The 19,020-nt window shown below is 54.4% G+C and overlaps 1 protein-coding gene across 1 annotated transcript in view; it reads right to left on the reverse strand.

Annotated features, from left to right (window-relative positions):
• LOC121275047 (arf-GAP with coiled-coil, ANK repeat and PH domain-containing protein 2-like) overlaps positions 1-17,015 on the reverse strand; it is a 53,230-nt gene extending 36,215 nt beyond the window's left edge. The window contains exons 1-4 of the mRNA XM_041182438.1: positions 16,941-17,015; positions 8,670-8,727; positions 6,926-7,042; positions 5,890-5,943 (exon numbers count right to left, since the gene is read on the reverse strand). Of these exons, the coding sequence (XP_041038372.1) occupies positions 5,890-5,943; positions 6,926-7,042; positions 8,670-8,727; positions 16,941-16,990 (279 nt within the window). The 5' untranslated portion in view covers positions 16,991-17,015. The remainder of the gene's footprint in view (positions 1-5,889; positions 5,944-6,925; positions 7,043-8,669; positions 8,728-16,940) is intronic.
• Between the last annotated feature and the right edge of the window lie 2,005 nt (positions 17,016-19,020).

A 19,020-nucleotide genomic window follows, 5' to 3' on the forward strand; every position in this document is an offset into this window, starting at 1 on the left:
CTGTAACACACTGATATACCCCACACCCCTCACTGTAACACACTGATATATCCCACACCCCTCACTGTAACACTGTGATATATCCCACACCCCTCACTGCAACACTGATGTATCACACACCCCTCACTGTAACACTCTGATATACCCCACACCCCTCACTGAAACACCCTGATATATCCCACACCCCTCACTGTAACACTCTGATTTATCCCACACCCTAACTCTAACAACCTGATTTATCCCACACCCCTCACTGTAACACTCTGATATATCCCACACCCCTCACTGTAACACTGATGTATCCCACACCCCTCACTGTAATAATCTGATACATCCCACAACCCTCACAGTAACACTCTGATACAACACAAACCCCTCACTCTAACACTCTGATATATCCCACGCCCCTCTCTGTAACATTTTGATATATCCCACACTGCTCCCTGTAACACTCTGATATATCCCACACCCCTCACTCTAACACTCTGATATATCCCACGCCCCTCTCTGTAACATTTTGATATATCCCACACTGCTCCCTGTAACACTCTGATATATCCCACACCACTCACTGTAACACTCTGAAGTATCCCACACCCTTCCCTCAAACACTCTTATATATACAACACCCCTCGCTGCAACACTCTATTATGCCACACACCCCTCACTGTAACACACTGATATATCCCATACCCCTTACTGTAACAATTACATATCCCACACCACTCACTGTAACACTCTGAGATACCCCTCACCCCTCACTGTAACACTCTGATACATCGCCCACCCCTCACTGTAACACACTGATATATCCCACACCCCTGACTGTAACAATCTGATATATCCAACAACCCTCACTGTAACACTGATATACCCCACACCCCTCACTGTATCACTCTGATATATCCCAACACCCCTCACTGTAACACTCTGATATATCCCACAATTCTCACTATAACACTCTGATATATCAACACACTCCTCACTCTAACACAATGATATATCCCACACCGCTAACTGCAAAACTCTGATATATCCAAAACCCCTCACTGTAACACTGTTATATATCCTCCACCCCACTTTGTAACACTCTGATATATCCCAATCCCCTCATTGTACCACTCTGATATATCCAAATCCCCTCATTGTACCACTGTGATATATCCCACACCCCTCACTGTAACACTCTGATATATCCCACACCCGTCACTGTAACACTCTGATATACCCCACACCCCTCACTGTAACACTCTGATATATCCCATACCCCTCACTGTAACACTCTGATATATCCCACACCCCTCACTGTAACACTCTGATATATCCCACACCCGTCACTGTAACACTCTGATATATCCCACACCCCTCACTGTAACACTCTGATATATCCCACATCCCTCGCTGTAACACTCTGATATACACCACACCCCTCACTGTAACACTGTGATATATCCCACACCCCTCACTGTAACACTCTGATATATCCCACACCCCTCACTGTAACACCCTGATATATCCCACACCCCTCACTGTAACACCCTGATATATCCCACACCCCTCACTGTAACACTCTGATATATCCCACACCCCTAACTGTAACACTCTGATATACCCCACACCCCTCACTGTAACACTAATATATCCCACACCCCTCACTGTAATAATCTGTTACATCCCACAACCCTTACAGTAACACTCTGATACAACACAAACCCCTCACTCTAACACTCTGATATATCCCACACCCCTCACTTTATCACTGATATATCCCACACCCCTCACTGTAACATTTTGATATATCCCACACTGCTCACTGTAACACTCTGATATATCCCACACCACTCACTGCAACACTCTGATGTATCCCACACCCTTCCCTCAAACACTTATATATAACACACCCCTCGCTGCAACACTCTATGATGCCCCACACCCCTCACTGTAACACACTGATATATCCCACACCCCTTACTGTAACACTTATATATCCCACACCACTCACTGTAACACTCTGATATACCCCACACCCCTGACTGTAACACTCTGATATATCCCACAACCCTCACTGTAACACTCTGATATATCCCACACCCCTCACTGTAACAATCTGATATATTTCACACCCCTCACTGTAACGCTCTGATATATCCCAAACCCATCACTGTTACACTGACATATCCCACACCCCTCACTGTAACATTCTGTTATGTCTCACACCCCTCTCTGTAACAAACTGAAATATCCCACACACCTCACTGTAACACTCTGATATATTCCACACCCCTCACTGTAACCCACTCATATACCCCACAGCATTCACTGTAACACTCTGATATATCCCAAACCAATCACTGTAACATTCTGATATATACCACACCCCTAACTGTAAAACTTTGATATATCGCACACCCCTCACAGTAACAATCTGATATATCCCACACCCCTCACTATAACACTCTAATATATCCCACACCCCTCACTGTAACACTGTTATAAATCCTGCACCCCTCACTGTAACACTCTGATATATCCCACAACCCTCACTGTAACACTCTGATATTTCCCACACCCCTCACTGTAACAGTTTGATATACCCCACACCCCTCACTGTAACAATCTGATATATCCCACAACCCTCATTGTAACACTCTGATATTTCCCACACCCCTCACTGTAACAGTCTGATATACCCCACACCCCTCACTGTAACAATCTGATATATCCCACAACCCTCATTGTAACACGCTGATATATCCCACACCCCTCACTGTAACACTCTGATATACCCCACACCCCTCACTGCAACAATCTGATATATCCCACAACCCTCATTGTAACACTCTGATATATCCCACAACCCTCATTGTAACACTCTGATATTTCCCACACCCCTCACTGTAACAGTCTGATATACCCCACACCCCTCACTGTAACAATCTGATATATCCCACAACCCTCATTGTAACACTCTGATATTTCCCACACCCCTCACTGTAACAGTCTGATATACCCCACACCCCTCACTGTAACAATCTGATATATCCCACAACCCTCATTGTAACACTCTGATATATCCCACACCCCTCACTGTAACACTCTGATATACCCCACACCCCTCACTGCAACACTGATATACCCCACACCCCTCACCGTAACTCTCGGAGATATCCCCCTACCGTCACTGTAACAATCTGATATATCCCACACCCCTCACTGTAACAATCTGATATATCCCACAAGTCGCAATGTAACAAACTGATATATCCCACACCCCTCACTTTAACACTCTGATATATCCCACACCCCTCACTGCAACACTGATGTATCACACACTCCTCACTCTAACACAATGATATATCCCACACCGCTAACTGCAAAACTCTGATATATCCAAAACCCCTCATTGTACCACTCTGATATATCCCAATCCCCTCATTGTACCACTGTGATATATTCCACACCCCTCACTGTAACACTCTGATATATCCCACACCCTAACTCTAACAACCTGATTTATCCAACACCCGTCACTGTAACACACTTATTCATCCCACACCCCTCACTGTAACACTCTGATATATCCCACACCCCTAACTGTAACACTCTGATATACCCCACACCCATCACTGTAACACTAATATATCCCACACTCCTCACTGTAATAATCTGTTACATCCCACAACCCTCACAGTAACACTCTGATACAACACAAACCCCTCACTCTAACACTCTGATATATCCCACACCCCTCACTTTATCACTGATATATCCCACACCCCTCACTGTAACATTTTGATATATCCCACACTGCTCACTGTAACACTCTGATATATCCCACACCACTCACTGCAACACTCTGATGTATCCCACACCCTTCCCTCAAACACTCTGAAATATAACACACCCCTCGCTGCAACACTCTATGATGCCCCACACCCCTCACTGTAACACACTGATATATCCCACACCCCTTACTGTAACACTTATATATCCCACACCACTCACTGTAACACTCTGATATACCCCACACCCCTGACTGTAACACTCTGATATATCCCACAACCCTCACTGTAACACTCTGATATATCTCACACCCCTCACTGTAACAATCTGATATATTTCACACCCCTCACTGTAACGCTCTGATATATCCCACACCCATCACTGTAACACTCTGATATATCCCACACCCCTCACTGTAACATTCTGTTATGTCTCACACCCCTCTCTGTAACAAACTGAAATATCCCACACACCTCACTGTAACACTCTGATATATTCCACACCCCTCACTGTAACCCACTTATATACCCCACAGCATTCACTGTAACACTCTGATATACCCCACACCAATGACTGTAACACTCTGATATATCCCACAACCCTCACTGTAACACTCTGATATATCCCACACCCCTCACTGTAACACTGATAAACACCACACCCCTCACTGGAAAACCCTGATATATCCCTCACCTTTCACTTTAACACTCTGATATAACCCACACCCATCACTTTAACAATCTGATATATCCCACACCCTTCACTTTAACACTATGATGTAACCCACACCCCTCACTGTAACACTCTGATATACCCCACACCATCACTGTAACACTCTGATATATCCCACAACCCTCACTGTAACACTCTGATATATCCCACACCCCTCACTGTAACACTCTGATATATCTCACACCCCTTACTGTAACACTCAGTAATATCCCACACCCCTCAATGTAACACTGATATATCCCACACCCCTCACTGTAACACTCTGATATATCCCACACACATCACTGTAACAAACTGATATATCCCACACCCCACGCTGTAACCCACCTTTATACCCCACAACACTCACTGTAACACTCTGAAATACCCCACACCCCTCACTGTAACACTCTAAAATATCCCAACACCCCTCACTGTAACCCACCTTTATACCCCACACCACTCACTGTAACACTCTGATATATTAGGGAGAGAAGGAGCGAGAGAGAGACGCAAACACATGGACAGGGAGAGTTAGGGAGAGAAGGAGCGAGAGAGAGACGCAAACACACGGACAGCGAGAGTTAGGGAGAGAAGGAGCGAGAGAGAGACGCAAACACATGGACAGGGAGAGTTAGGGAGAGAAGGAGAGAGAGAGAGACGCAAACACATGGACAGGGAGAGTTAGGGAGAGAAGGAGAGAGAGAGAGACGCAAACACACGGACAGGGAGAGTTAGGGAGAGAAGGAGAGAGAGACGCAAACACACGGACAGGGAGAGAAGGTGCGAGAGAGAGATGCAAACACACGGACAGGGAGAGTTAGGGACAGAAGGAGCGAGAGAGAGAGACACAAACCCAAGGACAGGGAGAGTTAGGGAGAGAAGGAGCGAGAGAGAGAGAGAGAGAGAGAGAGACAGACACAAACACACGGACAGGGAGAGTTAGGGAGAGAAGGTGCGAGTGAGAGAGAGAGAGACACACAAACGCACGGACAGGGAGAGTTAGGGAGAGAAGGAGCGAGAGAGAGAGAGAGATGCAAACACATGGACAGGGAGAGTTAAGAAGAGAAGGAGCGAGAGAGAGAGAGAGAGATGAAAACACACGGACAATGAGAGTTAGGGAGAGAAGGAGCGAGAGAGAGAGAGAGACGCAAACACACTGACAGGGAGAGTTAGGGAGAGAAGGAGCGAGAGTGAGAGACGCAAACACATGGACAGGGAGAGTTAGGGAGAGAAGGAGCGAGAGAGAGACGCAAACACACGGACAGGGAGAGTTAGGGAGAGAAGGAGAGAGAGACAGACACAAACACACAGACAGGGAGAGTTAGGGAGAGAAGGAGGAAGAGACAGACAGAGACAGAGAGACAGAGAGAGGTGTTTCAATGTGCAGCTCACTGTGTGGTACTCCATCATCTCCTGCAAGCCTTCCACACACTGCTCCAGAATGTTCTAAAAAGAAAAGGGAGGTTTCAGGTTCCTTGAGTCAAATCTGAGGTATAGCTTGGGACGATTCTGAAGGAGCTTTACTCTGTATCTAACCCCGTGCTGTACCTGTCCTGGGAGTGTTTGATGGGGACAGTGTAGAGGGAGCTTTACTCTGTATCTAACTCCGTGCTGTACCTTTCCTGGGAGTGTTTGATGGGGACGCTGTAGAGGGAGCTTTACTCTGTATCTGACCCCGTGCTGTACCTGCCCTGGGAGTGTTTGATGGGGACGGTGTAGAGGGAGATTTACTCTGTATCTAACCCCGTGCTGTACCTGTCCTGGGAGTGTTTGATCGGGACTGTGTAGAGGGAGATTTACTCTGTATCTAACCCCGTGCTCTTCCTGTCCTGGGAGTGTTTGATGGGGACAGTGTAGAGGGAGCTTTACTCTGTATCTAACCCCGTGCTGTACCTGTCCTGGGAGTGTTTGATGGGGACAGTGTAGAGGGAGGTTTACTCTGTATCTAATCCCGTGCTTTACCTGTCCTGGGAGTGTTTGATGGGGACGGTGTAGAGGGAGATTTACTCTGTATCTAACCCCGTGCTGTACCAGTCCTGGGAGTGTTTGTTCGGGACTGTGTAGAGGGAGATTTACTCTGTATCTAACCCCGTGCTGTACCTGTCCTGGGAGTGTTTGATGGGGACAGTGTAGAGGGAGATTTACTCAGTATCTAACCCCGTGCTGTACCTGTCCTGGGAGTGTTTGATGGGGACAGTGTAGAGGGAGATTTACTCTGTATCTAACCCCGTGCTGTACCTGTCCTGGGAGTGTTTGATGGGGACAGTGTAGAGGGAGGTTTACTCTGTATCTAATCCCGTGCTTTACCTGTCCTGGGAGTGTTTGATGGGGATGGTCTAGAGGGAGCTTTACTCTGTATCTAACCTGCTCTGCTCCCAATCCAAGATGCCCCACGTGTGAGACAGGGACAGAGGGGGGTCAGACTCACCGTCACTGCTTCATCCTTCAGGCTGTGTGCCAGCTCCTGAACAGCCTCCAGGAACCGCTTGTTGGCCGAGGTGTATGCTCGTCCTGAATCCACCATCGCCTCACACACGTTCACCACCTGAACGGAAGCACAGCACCAGGGTTAGTGTCGGTTAGAATCCGCTCACGGATCGGGTCAGGGGTCACAGTGCAGGTTAGGGGGCAAGGGGAAGGTCAGGGGTCACAGTGCAGGATAGGGTCAGGGGAAGGTCAGGGGTAACAGTGCGGAATAAGGTCAGGGGAAGATCAGGGGTCCCAGTGCAGGATAGGGTCAGAGGAAGGTCAGGGGTAACAGTGCGGAATAAGGTCAGGGGAAGGTCAGGGGTCACAGTGCAGGATAGGGTCAGAGGAAGGTCAGGGGTCACAGTGCAGGATCTGGGCAGGATAAAATCAGGGGTCACAGTGCAGGATCGGGGCAGGGGAAGGTCAGGGGTCACAGTGCAGGATCTGGGCAGGATATGATCAGGGGTCACAGTGCAGGATCGGGGCAGGGGAAGGTCAGGGGTCACAGTGCAGGATCAGGGCAGGGGAAGGTCAGGGGTCACAGTGCAGGATCTGGGCAGGATAAGGTCAGGGATCACAGTGCAGGATCGGGGCAGGGGAAGGTCAGGGATCACAGTGCAGGATCTGGGCAGGATAAGGTCAGGGGTCACAGTGCAGGATCGGGGCAGGGGAGGGTCAGGGGTCACAGTGCAGGATCAGGGCAGGGGAAGGTCGGGTCACAGTGCAGGATAGGGTCAGAGTAATGTTGGGGTCACAGTGCAGGATAGGGTCAGAGGAAGGTCAGGGGTAACAGTGTGGGATAAGGTCAGGGAAGGTCAGGGGTCACGGTGCAGGGGAACATCAGGGGTCACAGTGCAAGTAACGACGGGAAAGGTCAGGAGTCATAGTGCAACACAGGGACAAGGGAACATCAGGGGTCACAGTGCTGGATAGGGTTGGGGGTCACGGTGCATGATAGAAGCAATGGAGGGTCAGGGGTCACAGTGCAGGATAGAGTCACACGAATGTCAGGATCATAGCACAGGAAGGGTCTGGAGAAGGTCAAGGGTCACAGTGCATGATAGGGTCAGGTGAAGGTCAGGGTCCACAGTGCAGGATGTCAGATGAAGGTCAGGGGTCACAATGAAGGATCGGGTCAGGGGAAGGTTAAGGGTCACAGCGCAGGATCGGGTCAGGGTGAAGGGCCAGTTATCACGGTGCTAAATAGGTAAGTGTAAGGTCAAGGGTTATAGTGCATGATAGGGTTAGTCAGGAATCACAAGGCAGGGTTGTGTCAGAGGATGGTCAAAGGTCACGGTGCACGATAGGGTCAGGGGATGGTCAAGGGTCACAGTGCAGGGTGGGGTCAGGGGTCACAGTGCACAATAGCATGAGGGGAACGTCAGGATCCAAAATGCAGGGGACACAGTGTCAGTGAAAGGGGGGAGGGTCAAGGTCGGCCTGAGAAGTACTGGGGGTGTCCGAGGAACACACAAGGGACTGGGCGCACGGGGAGAGGGCGGGAGTGAGGGACACGGGGAGTGAGGGACACGGGGAGAGGGCGGGAGTGAGGGACACGGGGAGAGAGCGGGAGTGAGGGACACGGGGAGTGAGGGACACGGGGAGAGGGAGGGAGTGAGGGATACAGGGAGAGGGCGGGAGTGAGGGACACGGGGAGACGGAGGGAGTGAGGGGCGGAGGTGGTGGATTTGTTTCTGACTCACTTTCTCCAGCTTCCCTTCTAGGTCCACGGCATCGTTCTCCATCTGGTGGAGTGTCACCCTGCGGAGAGAGAGAGAGAGAGAGAGAGAGAGAGATGGGGAAGGGGAGGGAGAGAGAGGGAGAGAGAGGGAGAGAGAGGGAGGGAGAGGGAGGGAGAGGGAGGGAGAGGGAGGGAGAGGGAGGGAGAGGGAGGGAGAGGGAGGGAGAGGGAGGGAGAGGGACAGGGAGGCAGAGGGAGGGAGAGGGAGAGAGAAGGAGGGAGTGGTAGAGGGAGGGAGGGAGAGGGAGGGAGAGAGGGAGAGGGAATGGTAATGGAGGAAGAGGGAGGGAGTGGGAGAGGGATGGAGGGAGAGGGAGGGAGAGGGGGGAGGGAGAGAGAGGGAGGGAGAGGGAGGGAGAGGGAGGGAGAGGGAGAGGGAGGGAGAGGGAGTGAGAGGGGGAGAGTGAGAGGGGGAGAGAGAGAGAGGGGAGAGAGAGAGAGGGAGAGAGAGAGAGGGGGAGAGAGAGAGGGGGAGAGTGAGAGGGGGGAGAGAGAGAGGGGGAGAGAGAGAGGGGGGAGAGTGAGAGGGGGAGAGAGAGGGGGAGGGGGAGGAAAGGGGAGGGAGACCGGGGTGGGGAGGGAGGGAGAGAGACGAGGGAGGGAGGGGAGGGAGGGGAGAGATAGGGAGGGGTAGAGAGATAGAGGGAGGGAGAGGGGGAGGGGGACAGAGATAGAGGGGCGGGTGTCAGAGGGACAGGGGGGAGGGGGAGAGAGAAAGAGAGAGAGAGGGGGGAGAGATTGAAAGTGGGACAGGGAGAAAGAGATTAGGAACAGATGAAGAGAGAGAGAGAGAGAGAAAGACGGAATGAAAGAAAGAGAGACATCGAGGTGAATATACTGTCTCCCTCTCAGCCTGGTTGCTCCCTCCAAGCTCGATTCCAGCCCTTGACTGCGGGCTGATCGACTGCGCATGAATGTGACGAAGCTTCGAGCACGTATAAATGAGCCGCGCTACACGCTCAACTACCAGTGCCTTCACCTCTCCCGGCTCTTGCCCGGCAGGTCTCCCCGACCTCCGTGAGCTTCAGGTCATCCGAAACTCAGCCGCCGCTAACCTTCCCCCCACCCCTTTCCTAATTCGGACCGTGTCCTTTCCCAGTCCCCACCGCCTCACACTCGCTGACCTGGTCCGGCCATGCCTCGGTTTGGAAATTCCACTTCCGTGTCGTCGACGGGAATGTACCCCCCCCCCCCCCAACCACCGATTCGATGGGCCGATCGTCGAAACGGCTACTGTTAAAATGCTGCTCAACGATCGGGAGGGGGGGTGGGCAATTGCTGATCAATCCTGAATGCGCCAACAGGTACAGCTGATGACCGATTTCAGGTGAGCAGTCGAGCGCGTAGCAAGCTTCACTGACGCTTGCTCGAAGCGGCAACACGTTCGCTCGCAGGGATTCCCCCCCCCAACCCCCGACCCGAGACTTGAGGAGCAACTGCTGATCAATCCTGAGTGCGCCAACAGCTCCAACCAAGAGCCAATTTCAGGTGAGTGGCCAAGCTCGTCACGTGGCCCATTCATGCTTGCTGCAAGAGACAATACGTTCGTACGAAGGGGCCAGCGCTCCTCGACTTAAAAAGAACGCATTCCCAACTTGCCGCCTCTTTTGAGCTGCCTGGGCCCGGATTTCGCGGTCCGGCGCGTAGAGGGACGCGCGGTGGCGTCCAGCGAGCGCCCCGACACCATCGCGATGTCTCGCTCGGCGCGCCGGAGTCGGTTGCGCCCCCGCCAAGAACCGGTGGGCCTGTTCAGGCCCATCAACGGAGTAACTACGGAGAAGTTTACGCTACTCCTTAGGGTTAGCAGGCAGGTGGAAAGGCCGAGCGGCCTTTATCTTTTTCAGGAAGCCTCATCCGCCAGCGGGATTAATTTTTTCTTTTATAAATCAGTTTCATTTATTGTTTCCCACCCCCCCCCACCCCCGAAAAAAGGGCTTCAGCCTCCCCGGGGAGCGGTCTTTCCCGCTTAAGTCGGCCTGGCCTCACGTAAGATGGCGGCGCGGAGCCGCTCGCCGGCAGAGGTGGGTTCCCGCGATTGTCCCCATCCGCCCGTTCAACGTGGGGGAGAAACCCCAGGCCCCGGGAGCCTTGGTCGGGGGGGAGTCTCCAGCTCCCTGTGCTCGAGTTCGAGGTTCGATCGGTAAAGGGAAAACAGGGGAGGGGATTGTCGGGGCGGGTCGGGATTTCGGGAGTGGATGGGAGAAAAAGGGGGGCATTTTGTCGGTCACGAGAGGGTGAAGCATGGGAGCAAGTGGGATATTTTGAGGGGGGGGGCGGGTAACAGGGTAAAGAGTGGAAATTGACGATTTTGGGGGCGGAGTAAATGGGGATGTTTGGGAGTAAATTGGGGATTTGGAGGGCGGAGGGGAGATCAGGTGAGTATTGACAGACCCGGGTTCCCTAACCCCATTCCCACCACCTCCCCACCCCCTCACACCCCCACAACGTCCTCCCCACCAACCCCCCCCCCCCCCCCCCCACCCGCCGGCGCCCCCCACAAACCCCTCCCCTATTTTCTTCCCCACCCCCTCTCCTTCCCACAACCTTTTCCACAATTCCAATCGCTGGTCTTTCCTTCTCCAGCGAGACAGGAACGAATTTCCAGGGGATTTTGGAGAGAAAAGTGGCTGTTTCGGGGTATTTGGTGGGGGGAGGGGGAAGAATAGAGGCTTTTTCAATGGGAAAGTAGGAATTGCGGTGGGTGCGTCTGATTTTTTAATGGGTCGAGACAGATTTTGGGGGATTAGTTTCATTTCTCGATGCCTCAATCGGGATTTTTTGGAGCAGGGTTGGGGGGGCGTTAAATAGGAATTTCTGGGCGGGGTGAGATACATTCGATTTTTAGGATTAGAATTTCCGGGAAAGGTTTGATTTTTGGGGAGGGGGTGGGGCGAGATTAAGTAGGAATTCCTTGGGATAAATTCTTACTCATGACTGAGGATTTGGGGGGGCTGATTTGATTTCTTGAGAGTAAATCGGGATTTTCTGGGGGTAAGTTTGATATTTTTTGAGTTGGGGGGGTACATAGGACATATGAAACGCTGGTTAGGCCACAACTAGAGTATCGCGAGCAGTTCTGGAATCTGCATTATAGGGAGGATGTGATTGCGCTAGAGAGAGAGCAGAGGAGATTTACCAGGATGTTGCCTGGGCAGGAGAGTTTTAGTTATGAGGAGAGATTGGATAGACTGGGGTTATTTTCCCGGGAGCAGAGGAGATTGAGGGGGGAACATGATTGAGGTGTATACAATTATGAGGGGCATAGAGAGGGCGGACAGGAAGGGACATTTCCCCTTTGTGGAGGGATCAATAACCAGGGGGCATAGATTTAAGGTAAAGGGCAGGAGGTTTAGAGGGGATGTGAGGAAGAATATTTTCACCCAGAGGGTGGAGGGAATCTGGAACTCACCGCCTGAAAGGGTGGCAGAGGCAGAGACCCTCATACCATCGACGAAGTATTTGGAGGTACACTTGCGATGATGCCATGGCGTACAAGGCTTTGGGCCTAGTGCTGGAAAATGGGGTTAGAATAGTGAAGGACTCGATGGGCCGAAGGGCCCTTTTTCTGTGCCGTCGGCCTCTATAACGCTGTAGGAATTTTTTGGGATGAGCTTGCTTTTTTTTGGGGGGGGGGGGCGGTATAGGAATTTTTTGGGATGAATTTGCTTTTTTGGGGGGTTATAGGAATTTTTTGGGATGAATTTGCTTTTTTGGGGGGGTTGTAGGAAATTTTTGGGATGAATTTGCTTTTTCAGGGGGTGTATAGGAATCTTTTGGGATGAATTTGCTTTTTTGGGGGTTATAGGAATTTTTTGGGATGAATTTGCTTTTTTGGGGGGGTTATAGGAATTTTTTGGGATGAATTTGCTTTTTTGGGGGTGTTATAGGACATTTTTGGGATGAATTTGCTTTTTCAGGGGGTGTATAGGAATCTTTTGGGATGAATTTGCTTTTTCAGGGGGTGTATAGGAATCTTTTGGGATGAATTTGCTTTTTTGGGGGTTATAGGAATTTTTTGGGATGAATTTGCTTTTTTGGGGGGGTTATAGGAAATTTTTGGGATGAATTTGCTTTTTCAGGGGGTGTATAGGAATCTTTTGGGATGAATTTGCTTTTTTGGGGGTTATAGGAATTTTTTGGGATGAATTTGCTTTTTTGGGGGGGTTATAGGAATTTTTTGGGATGAATTTGCTTTTTTGGGGGGGTTATAGGAATTTTTTGGGATGAATTTGCTTTTTTGGGGGGGTTATAGGAATTTTTTGGGATTAATTTGCTTTTTTGGGGGGTTATAGGAAATTTTTGGGATGAATTTGCTTTTTCAGGGGGTGTATAGGAAAGTGGATGTTCCTCGGGGTGGGTTGGGGTATTTGGGGGAGGTTGAATTTGATTATTTTTAGGGGGGTATTGAGGTTTCTGGGGGGAAGGGGGGGTGAATTTGATGTTTTTAGGGGTCGATTGGGATTTTGGGGGGAGGGGGTGTATTGATGCTTTTGGGGGGAGGGTTTACTTGGGGGTGTGTGTATTGGGGAGGGGGTGTTTGGGGGGATTATGGGTGCTGTTTGGGGGTAGGAGGTTGTAATGGAGGTATTTCTGGTGGGGGTGTATTGGGGTATTTGGAGGGGGAGGGCGTGCTTTGGGGTATTTGAGGGTGTATTGGGGGTGTTTGAGGGGGGAGGGTGTGTATTGGGGAGGGGTGTATTCGGGCTAATTGGGGGTATATTCAGGGTATTGGGGAGGGGATGTAGTTGGGGGGAGGGGATGTATTTGGGGGGCATATTTGGGGGGGGAGGGGCGTATTTGGGGGGGGGGCGTATTTGGGGGGGAAGCGGTGTAGTTGGGGGGGGCAGGGGCTGTATGTGAGGGGGAGGGGCTGTATGTGAGGGGGAGGGGCTGTATGTGAGGGGGAGGGGCTGTATTGGGATTTATTTTGGTGTATGTACCCCCTGGGAGGGTGTATTTACCCCCAGGGGGTGTATTGGTGTGTAATTAACCCTGGGGGTTGTATTGGGGTATATTTAGCCTGGGGGGGGGGTGTATTTACCCCTGGGGGGGGTGTATTGGGTTGTATTTACCCCTGGGGGGATGTATTTACCCCTAGGGGGGGTGTATTGTGGTGTATTTACCCCTGGGGGGGGCGTATTTACCCCGGGAGGTGCAATGGGATGTATTTACCCCTGGGGGGTGTGTATTTACCCCCTGGGGGGGTGTATTTACCTGTGGGGGATGTATTGGGGTGCATTTACCTCTGGGGTTTGTATTTACCCCTGGGGAGGATATATTGGATGTATTTACTCCTGGGGGGGGTGTATTGGGGTGTATTTACCACTGGGGAGGGTTTATTGGGATGCATTTACCCCTGGGGGTGGGTGTATTTACCCCTGGGGGGGTGTATTGGGCTGTATTTACCCCTTGGGGGTGTATTGGGGTGTATTTACCCCTGTGGGGTGTATTTAACCCCTGGGGGTGCATTGGGGTGTATTTACCCCCTGGGGGTGTATATACCCTCTGGGGGAGGTGTATTTACCCCTGGGAGGGGTGTATTTACCCCTGGGAGGGGTGTATTTACCCCTGGGAGGGGTGTATTGGGGTGTATTTACTCCTGGGGGCTTGTATTGGGGTATATTTACCCCTGGGGGATGTATTTATCCCTGCTGGGGTGTATTGAGGTGTATTTACCCCTGGGGGGGAGGGGGTGTATTGAGGTGTATTTACCCCCGGGGGTGTATTTACCCCTGGGGGGTGCAGTTACCCGAGGGGGGTGTATTGGGTGTATTTACCCCTGGGGGATGCATTGGGTTGTATTTTCCCCCGGGGGGGTGTATTGGGGTGTATTTACCCCTGGGGGTGGTGTATTTACCCCTGGGGGGGTGTATTGGGGTGTATTTACCCCTGGGGGGCTGTATTGGGGTGTATTTACCCTTGTGGGGGGGTGTATTTACCCCTGGGGGTGTATTTACCCCTGGGGGGGGTGTATTTACCCCTGGAGGGGGGGGGGTGTATTGGGGTGTATGTACCCCTGGGGGTGTATTGGGGTGTATTTACCCATGGGGGGAGTAGTTACCCCTGGGGTGGTGTATTGGGGTGTATTTACCCCTCGGGGGCTGTATTGGGGTGTATTTACCCCTGTGGGGCGTATTGGGTTGTATTTACCCCTTGGGGGGGTGTATTTACACCTGGGGGATGTATTGGCATGTATTTACCCCCTGGGGGTGCATTGGGGTGTATTTACACCCTGGGGGGGTGTATTTAGCCCTGGGGGGTGTTTTGGGGTGTATTTACCCCCTGGGGGTGCATTGGGGTGTATTTACACCCTGGGGAGGGTGTATTGGGATGTATTTACCCCTGGGGGGTGTATTGGGGTGTATTTACCCACTGGGGGTGTGTATTGTGGTGTATTTACCCCTGGGGGATGTATTGGGGTGTATTTACCCCGCTGGGCAGTGTATTGACTCCTGGGGGGTGTATTGGGGTGTATTTACCCCTGGGGGTGTATTTACCCCTGGGGAGGTGTATTTACCCCATGGCGGGGTGTATTGGGTTGTATTTACCCCTGGTGGGGTGCATTGGGGTGTATTTACCACTGGGGGCTGCATAGGGGTGTATTTACCACTGGGGGGGTGCATTGGGGTGTATTTACCACTGGGGGGGTGCATTGGGGTGTATTTACCCCTGGGGGGGGTGCATTGGGGTGTATTTACCCCTGGGGGGGTGCATTTACCCCTGGGGGGGTGCATTGGGGCGTATTTACCCCTGGGGGGTGTATTGGGGCGTATTTACCCCTGGGGAGGTGTATTTACCCCTGGGGGGTGCATTGGGGTGTATTTACCACTGGGGGTGTGTATTTACCACTGGGGGGGGTGTATTTACCCCTGGGTGGTGTATTTACCCCTGGGGGGGTTCATTGGGGTGTATTTACCCCTGGGGAGGTGTATTTACCCCAGGGGGGTGCATTTACCCCATGGGGAGTGCATTGGGGTGTATTTGCCCCTGGGGGGGGCGCATTTGGGTGTATTTGCCCCTGGGGGCGTGTATTTACCCCTGGGGGTTGCATTGGGGTGTATTTACCCCGGGGGGGGGTGTATTTATTCCTGAGGGGGTGTATTTACTCCTGGGGGGGTGTATTTACTCCTGGGGGGGTGTATTTACCCCTGGGGGGGTGTATTTACCCCTGGGGGGGCATTTACCCCTGGGGGGGGTGCATTGGGGTGTACTTACACCTGTGGGGGGTGTACTTACCCCTGGGGGGGTGTATTTACCCCTGGGGGGGTGTATTTACCCCTGGGGGGGTGCATTGGGGTGTATTTACCCCTGGGGGGTTATTGGGGTGTATTTACTCCTGGGGTGGTGTATTTACCCATGGGGGGTGTATTTACCCCTGGGGGGGGTGTATTGGGGTGTATTTACCCCTGGGGGGTGTATTGGGGTGTAATTACCCCTGGGGGGGTGTATTGGGGTGTATTTACCCCTGGGGGGGTGTATTTACCCCTGGGGGGTGTATTTACCCCTGGGGGGTGTATTGGGGTGTATTTACCCCTGGGGGGATGCATTGGGGTGTATTTACCCCTGGGGGGATGCATTGGGGGTATTTGCCCCTGGGAGGGTGTATTTACCCCTGGGGGGGTGTATTTACCCCGGGGGGGGGGTGTATTTACCCATGGGGGGGTGTATTTACCCATGGGGGGGTGTATTTACCCCTGGGGGGTGTATTTGGGTGTATTTACCCCTGGGGGGTTGTATTTACCCCCGGGGGGGTATATTGGGGTGTATTTACCCCTGGGAGGGTGTATTTAACCCTCGGGGGTGTATTTACCCCTGGCGGGGTTGTATTTACCCCCGGGGGGGTTGTATTTACCCCTGGGGGAGTGTATTGGGGTGTATTTACCCCTGGCGGGGCTGTATTGGGTGGTATTTGCCCCTGGGGGGTGTATTGGGTAGTATTTACCCCTGGCGGGGCTGTATTGGGTGGTATTTGCCCCTGGGGGGTGTATTGGGTAGTATTTACCCCTGGCGGGGCTGTATTGGGTGGTATTTACCCCTGGGGGGGCTGTATTGGGTGGTATTTACCCCTGGGGGGGTGTATTGGGTGGTATTTACCCCTGGGGGGGGTTTATTGGGTGGTATTTACCCCAGGGAGGGTGTATTGGGGTGTATTTACCCCTGGGGGGATGCATTGGGGTATTTGCCCCTGGGGGGGTGTATTTGCCCCTGGGGGTGGGGGGCCCGCTCTCCTCACCTGAATCTGGGTGAATCTTTCAGACATTCCTCCAGCTCCAGCAGCACCATCTCCACTTCCGCCTTCCCAGGGAGCCGACCTCTGACCCCCCCCCCCCCCCCCCCCCCCCCCCCCCCCCGGCAGCTCCTGGCAACCGACTACAAAAACAACTGGGCGTCCAGTGCGCAGGCGCCTGGGCACCGGCCACGCCCACCGGCCGCGAGGTGCGGCTGTCGAACGGACGCGCCCCCTGTCCTCCTGTGACGCTGGAGGACCACAGAGGACGCGTGACACGACAGGCTCTGCCCATCAACCCTAAAAGACCCCCACCCCCACCCCCACCCCACCCCCACCCCTTCCACGCCACCGACTCCAGGGGAGCCAAAGACGACAAATGGAGTGTCAGTGCGCAGGCGCTGATTACAGCCCCGCCCACCGAATTGTGGGTGGTGAGGGTGGGGGTGGGGGGGGGGGGCGGGGTTAGAAGTCGGGTGGGGGGGGGGGGGGGTGCGGGGCGATCATGAGCCAGCAGAGGACACGCGCCCTTCCTCCAGTGAGGCGGAGCGGCGCAGAGCCCGGGAGGCCCCGCCCACACACAGGGAGGCCCCGCCCAGCCCAGGAGGCCCCGCCCACCCAGGACTGGCGGTCTCCCAGGGCAACGCAGAAACAAGAGGAAAGAGAGTGAGGGAGAGGGGGAGAGGGAGAGAGGAGGGGAGGGGAGAGGGGGGATGGGGGAGGGGACGGAGGGGGATGGGGGAGGGGACGGAGGGGGATGGGGGAGGGGGGAGGGGACGGAGGGGGATGGGGGAGGGGACGGAGGGGGATGGGGAGGGGACGGAGGGGGATGGGGGAGGGGGAGGGGGATGGGGGAGGGGACGGAGGGGGATGGGGGAGGGGAGGGGACGGAGGGGGATGGGGGAGGGGGATGGGGGAGGGGACGGAGGGGGATGGGGGATGGGGGAGGGGGAGGGGGATGGGGGAGGGGGAGGGGGATGGGGGAGGGGACGGAGGGGGAATGGGGGATGGGGGAGGGGACGGAGGGGGATGGGGAGGGGGATGGGGGAGGGGGATGGGGAGGGGGATGGGGAGGGGGATGGGGGAGGGGGATGGGGAGGGGGATGGGGAGGGGACGGAGGGGGATGGGGAGGGGACGGAGGGGGATGGGGGAGGGGACGGAGGGGGATGGGGGAGGGGACGGAGGGGGATGGGGGATGGGGGAGGGGGATGGGGAGGGGACGGAGGGGGATGGGGGAGGGGACGGAGGGGGATGGGGGAGGGGGAGGGGACGGAGGGGGATGGGGGATGGGGAGGGGACGGAGGGGGATGGGGGAGGGGACGGAGGGGGAAGGGGGATGGGGGACGGAGGGGGATGGGGGAGGGGACGGAGGGGGATGGGGGAGGGGACGGAGGGGGATGGGGAGGGGGATGGGGATGGGGGAGGGGACGGAGGGGGATGGGGAGGGGACGGAGGGGGATGGGGGAGGGGACGGAGGGGGGAAGGGGGATGGGGGACGGAGGGGGAAGGGGGATGGGGGACGGAGGGGGATGGGGGAGGGGACGGAGGGGGATGGGGAGGGGGATGGGGATGGGGGAGGGGACGGAGGGGGATGGGGAGGGGACGGAGGGGGATGGGGGAGGGGACGGAGGGGGATGGGGGATGGGGAGGGGGATGGGAGGGGAGGGGACGGAGGGGGATGGGGGAGGGGACGGAGGGGGATGGGGGAGGGGACGGAGGGGGATGGGGGAGGGGACGGAGGGGGATGGGGGATGGGGAGGGGACGGAGGGGGATGGGGAGGGGACGGAGGGGATGGGGAGGGGACGGAGGGGGATGGGGGAGGGGACGGAGGGGGAAGGGGGATGGGGGAGGGGACGGAGGGGGATGGGGAGGGCGGAGGGGGATGGGGGAGGGGACGGAGGGGGATGGGGGAGGGGACGGAGGGGGATGGGGGATGGGGGAGGGGACGGGGGATGGGGAGGGACGGTGGGGGATGGGGGATGGGGGAGGGGACGGAGGGGGATGGGGGACGGGGAGGAAGGAGGAGGGGGGAGGGGAGGAAGGAGGAGGGAGGGGGATGGGGAGGAAGGATGGGAGGAAGGAGG

This window comes from Carcharodon carcharias (genome assembly GCF_017639515.1).
Source record: "Carcharodon carcharias isolate sCarCar2 chromosome 40 unlocalized genomic scaffold, sCarCar2.pri SUPER_40_unloc_7, whole genome shotgun sequence".
In the NCBI taxonomy this organism is placed as follows: Eukaryota; Metazoa; Chordata; class Chondrichthyes; order Lamniformes; family Lamnidae; genus Carcharodon; species Carcharodon carcharias.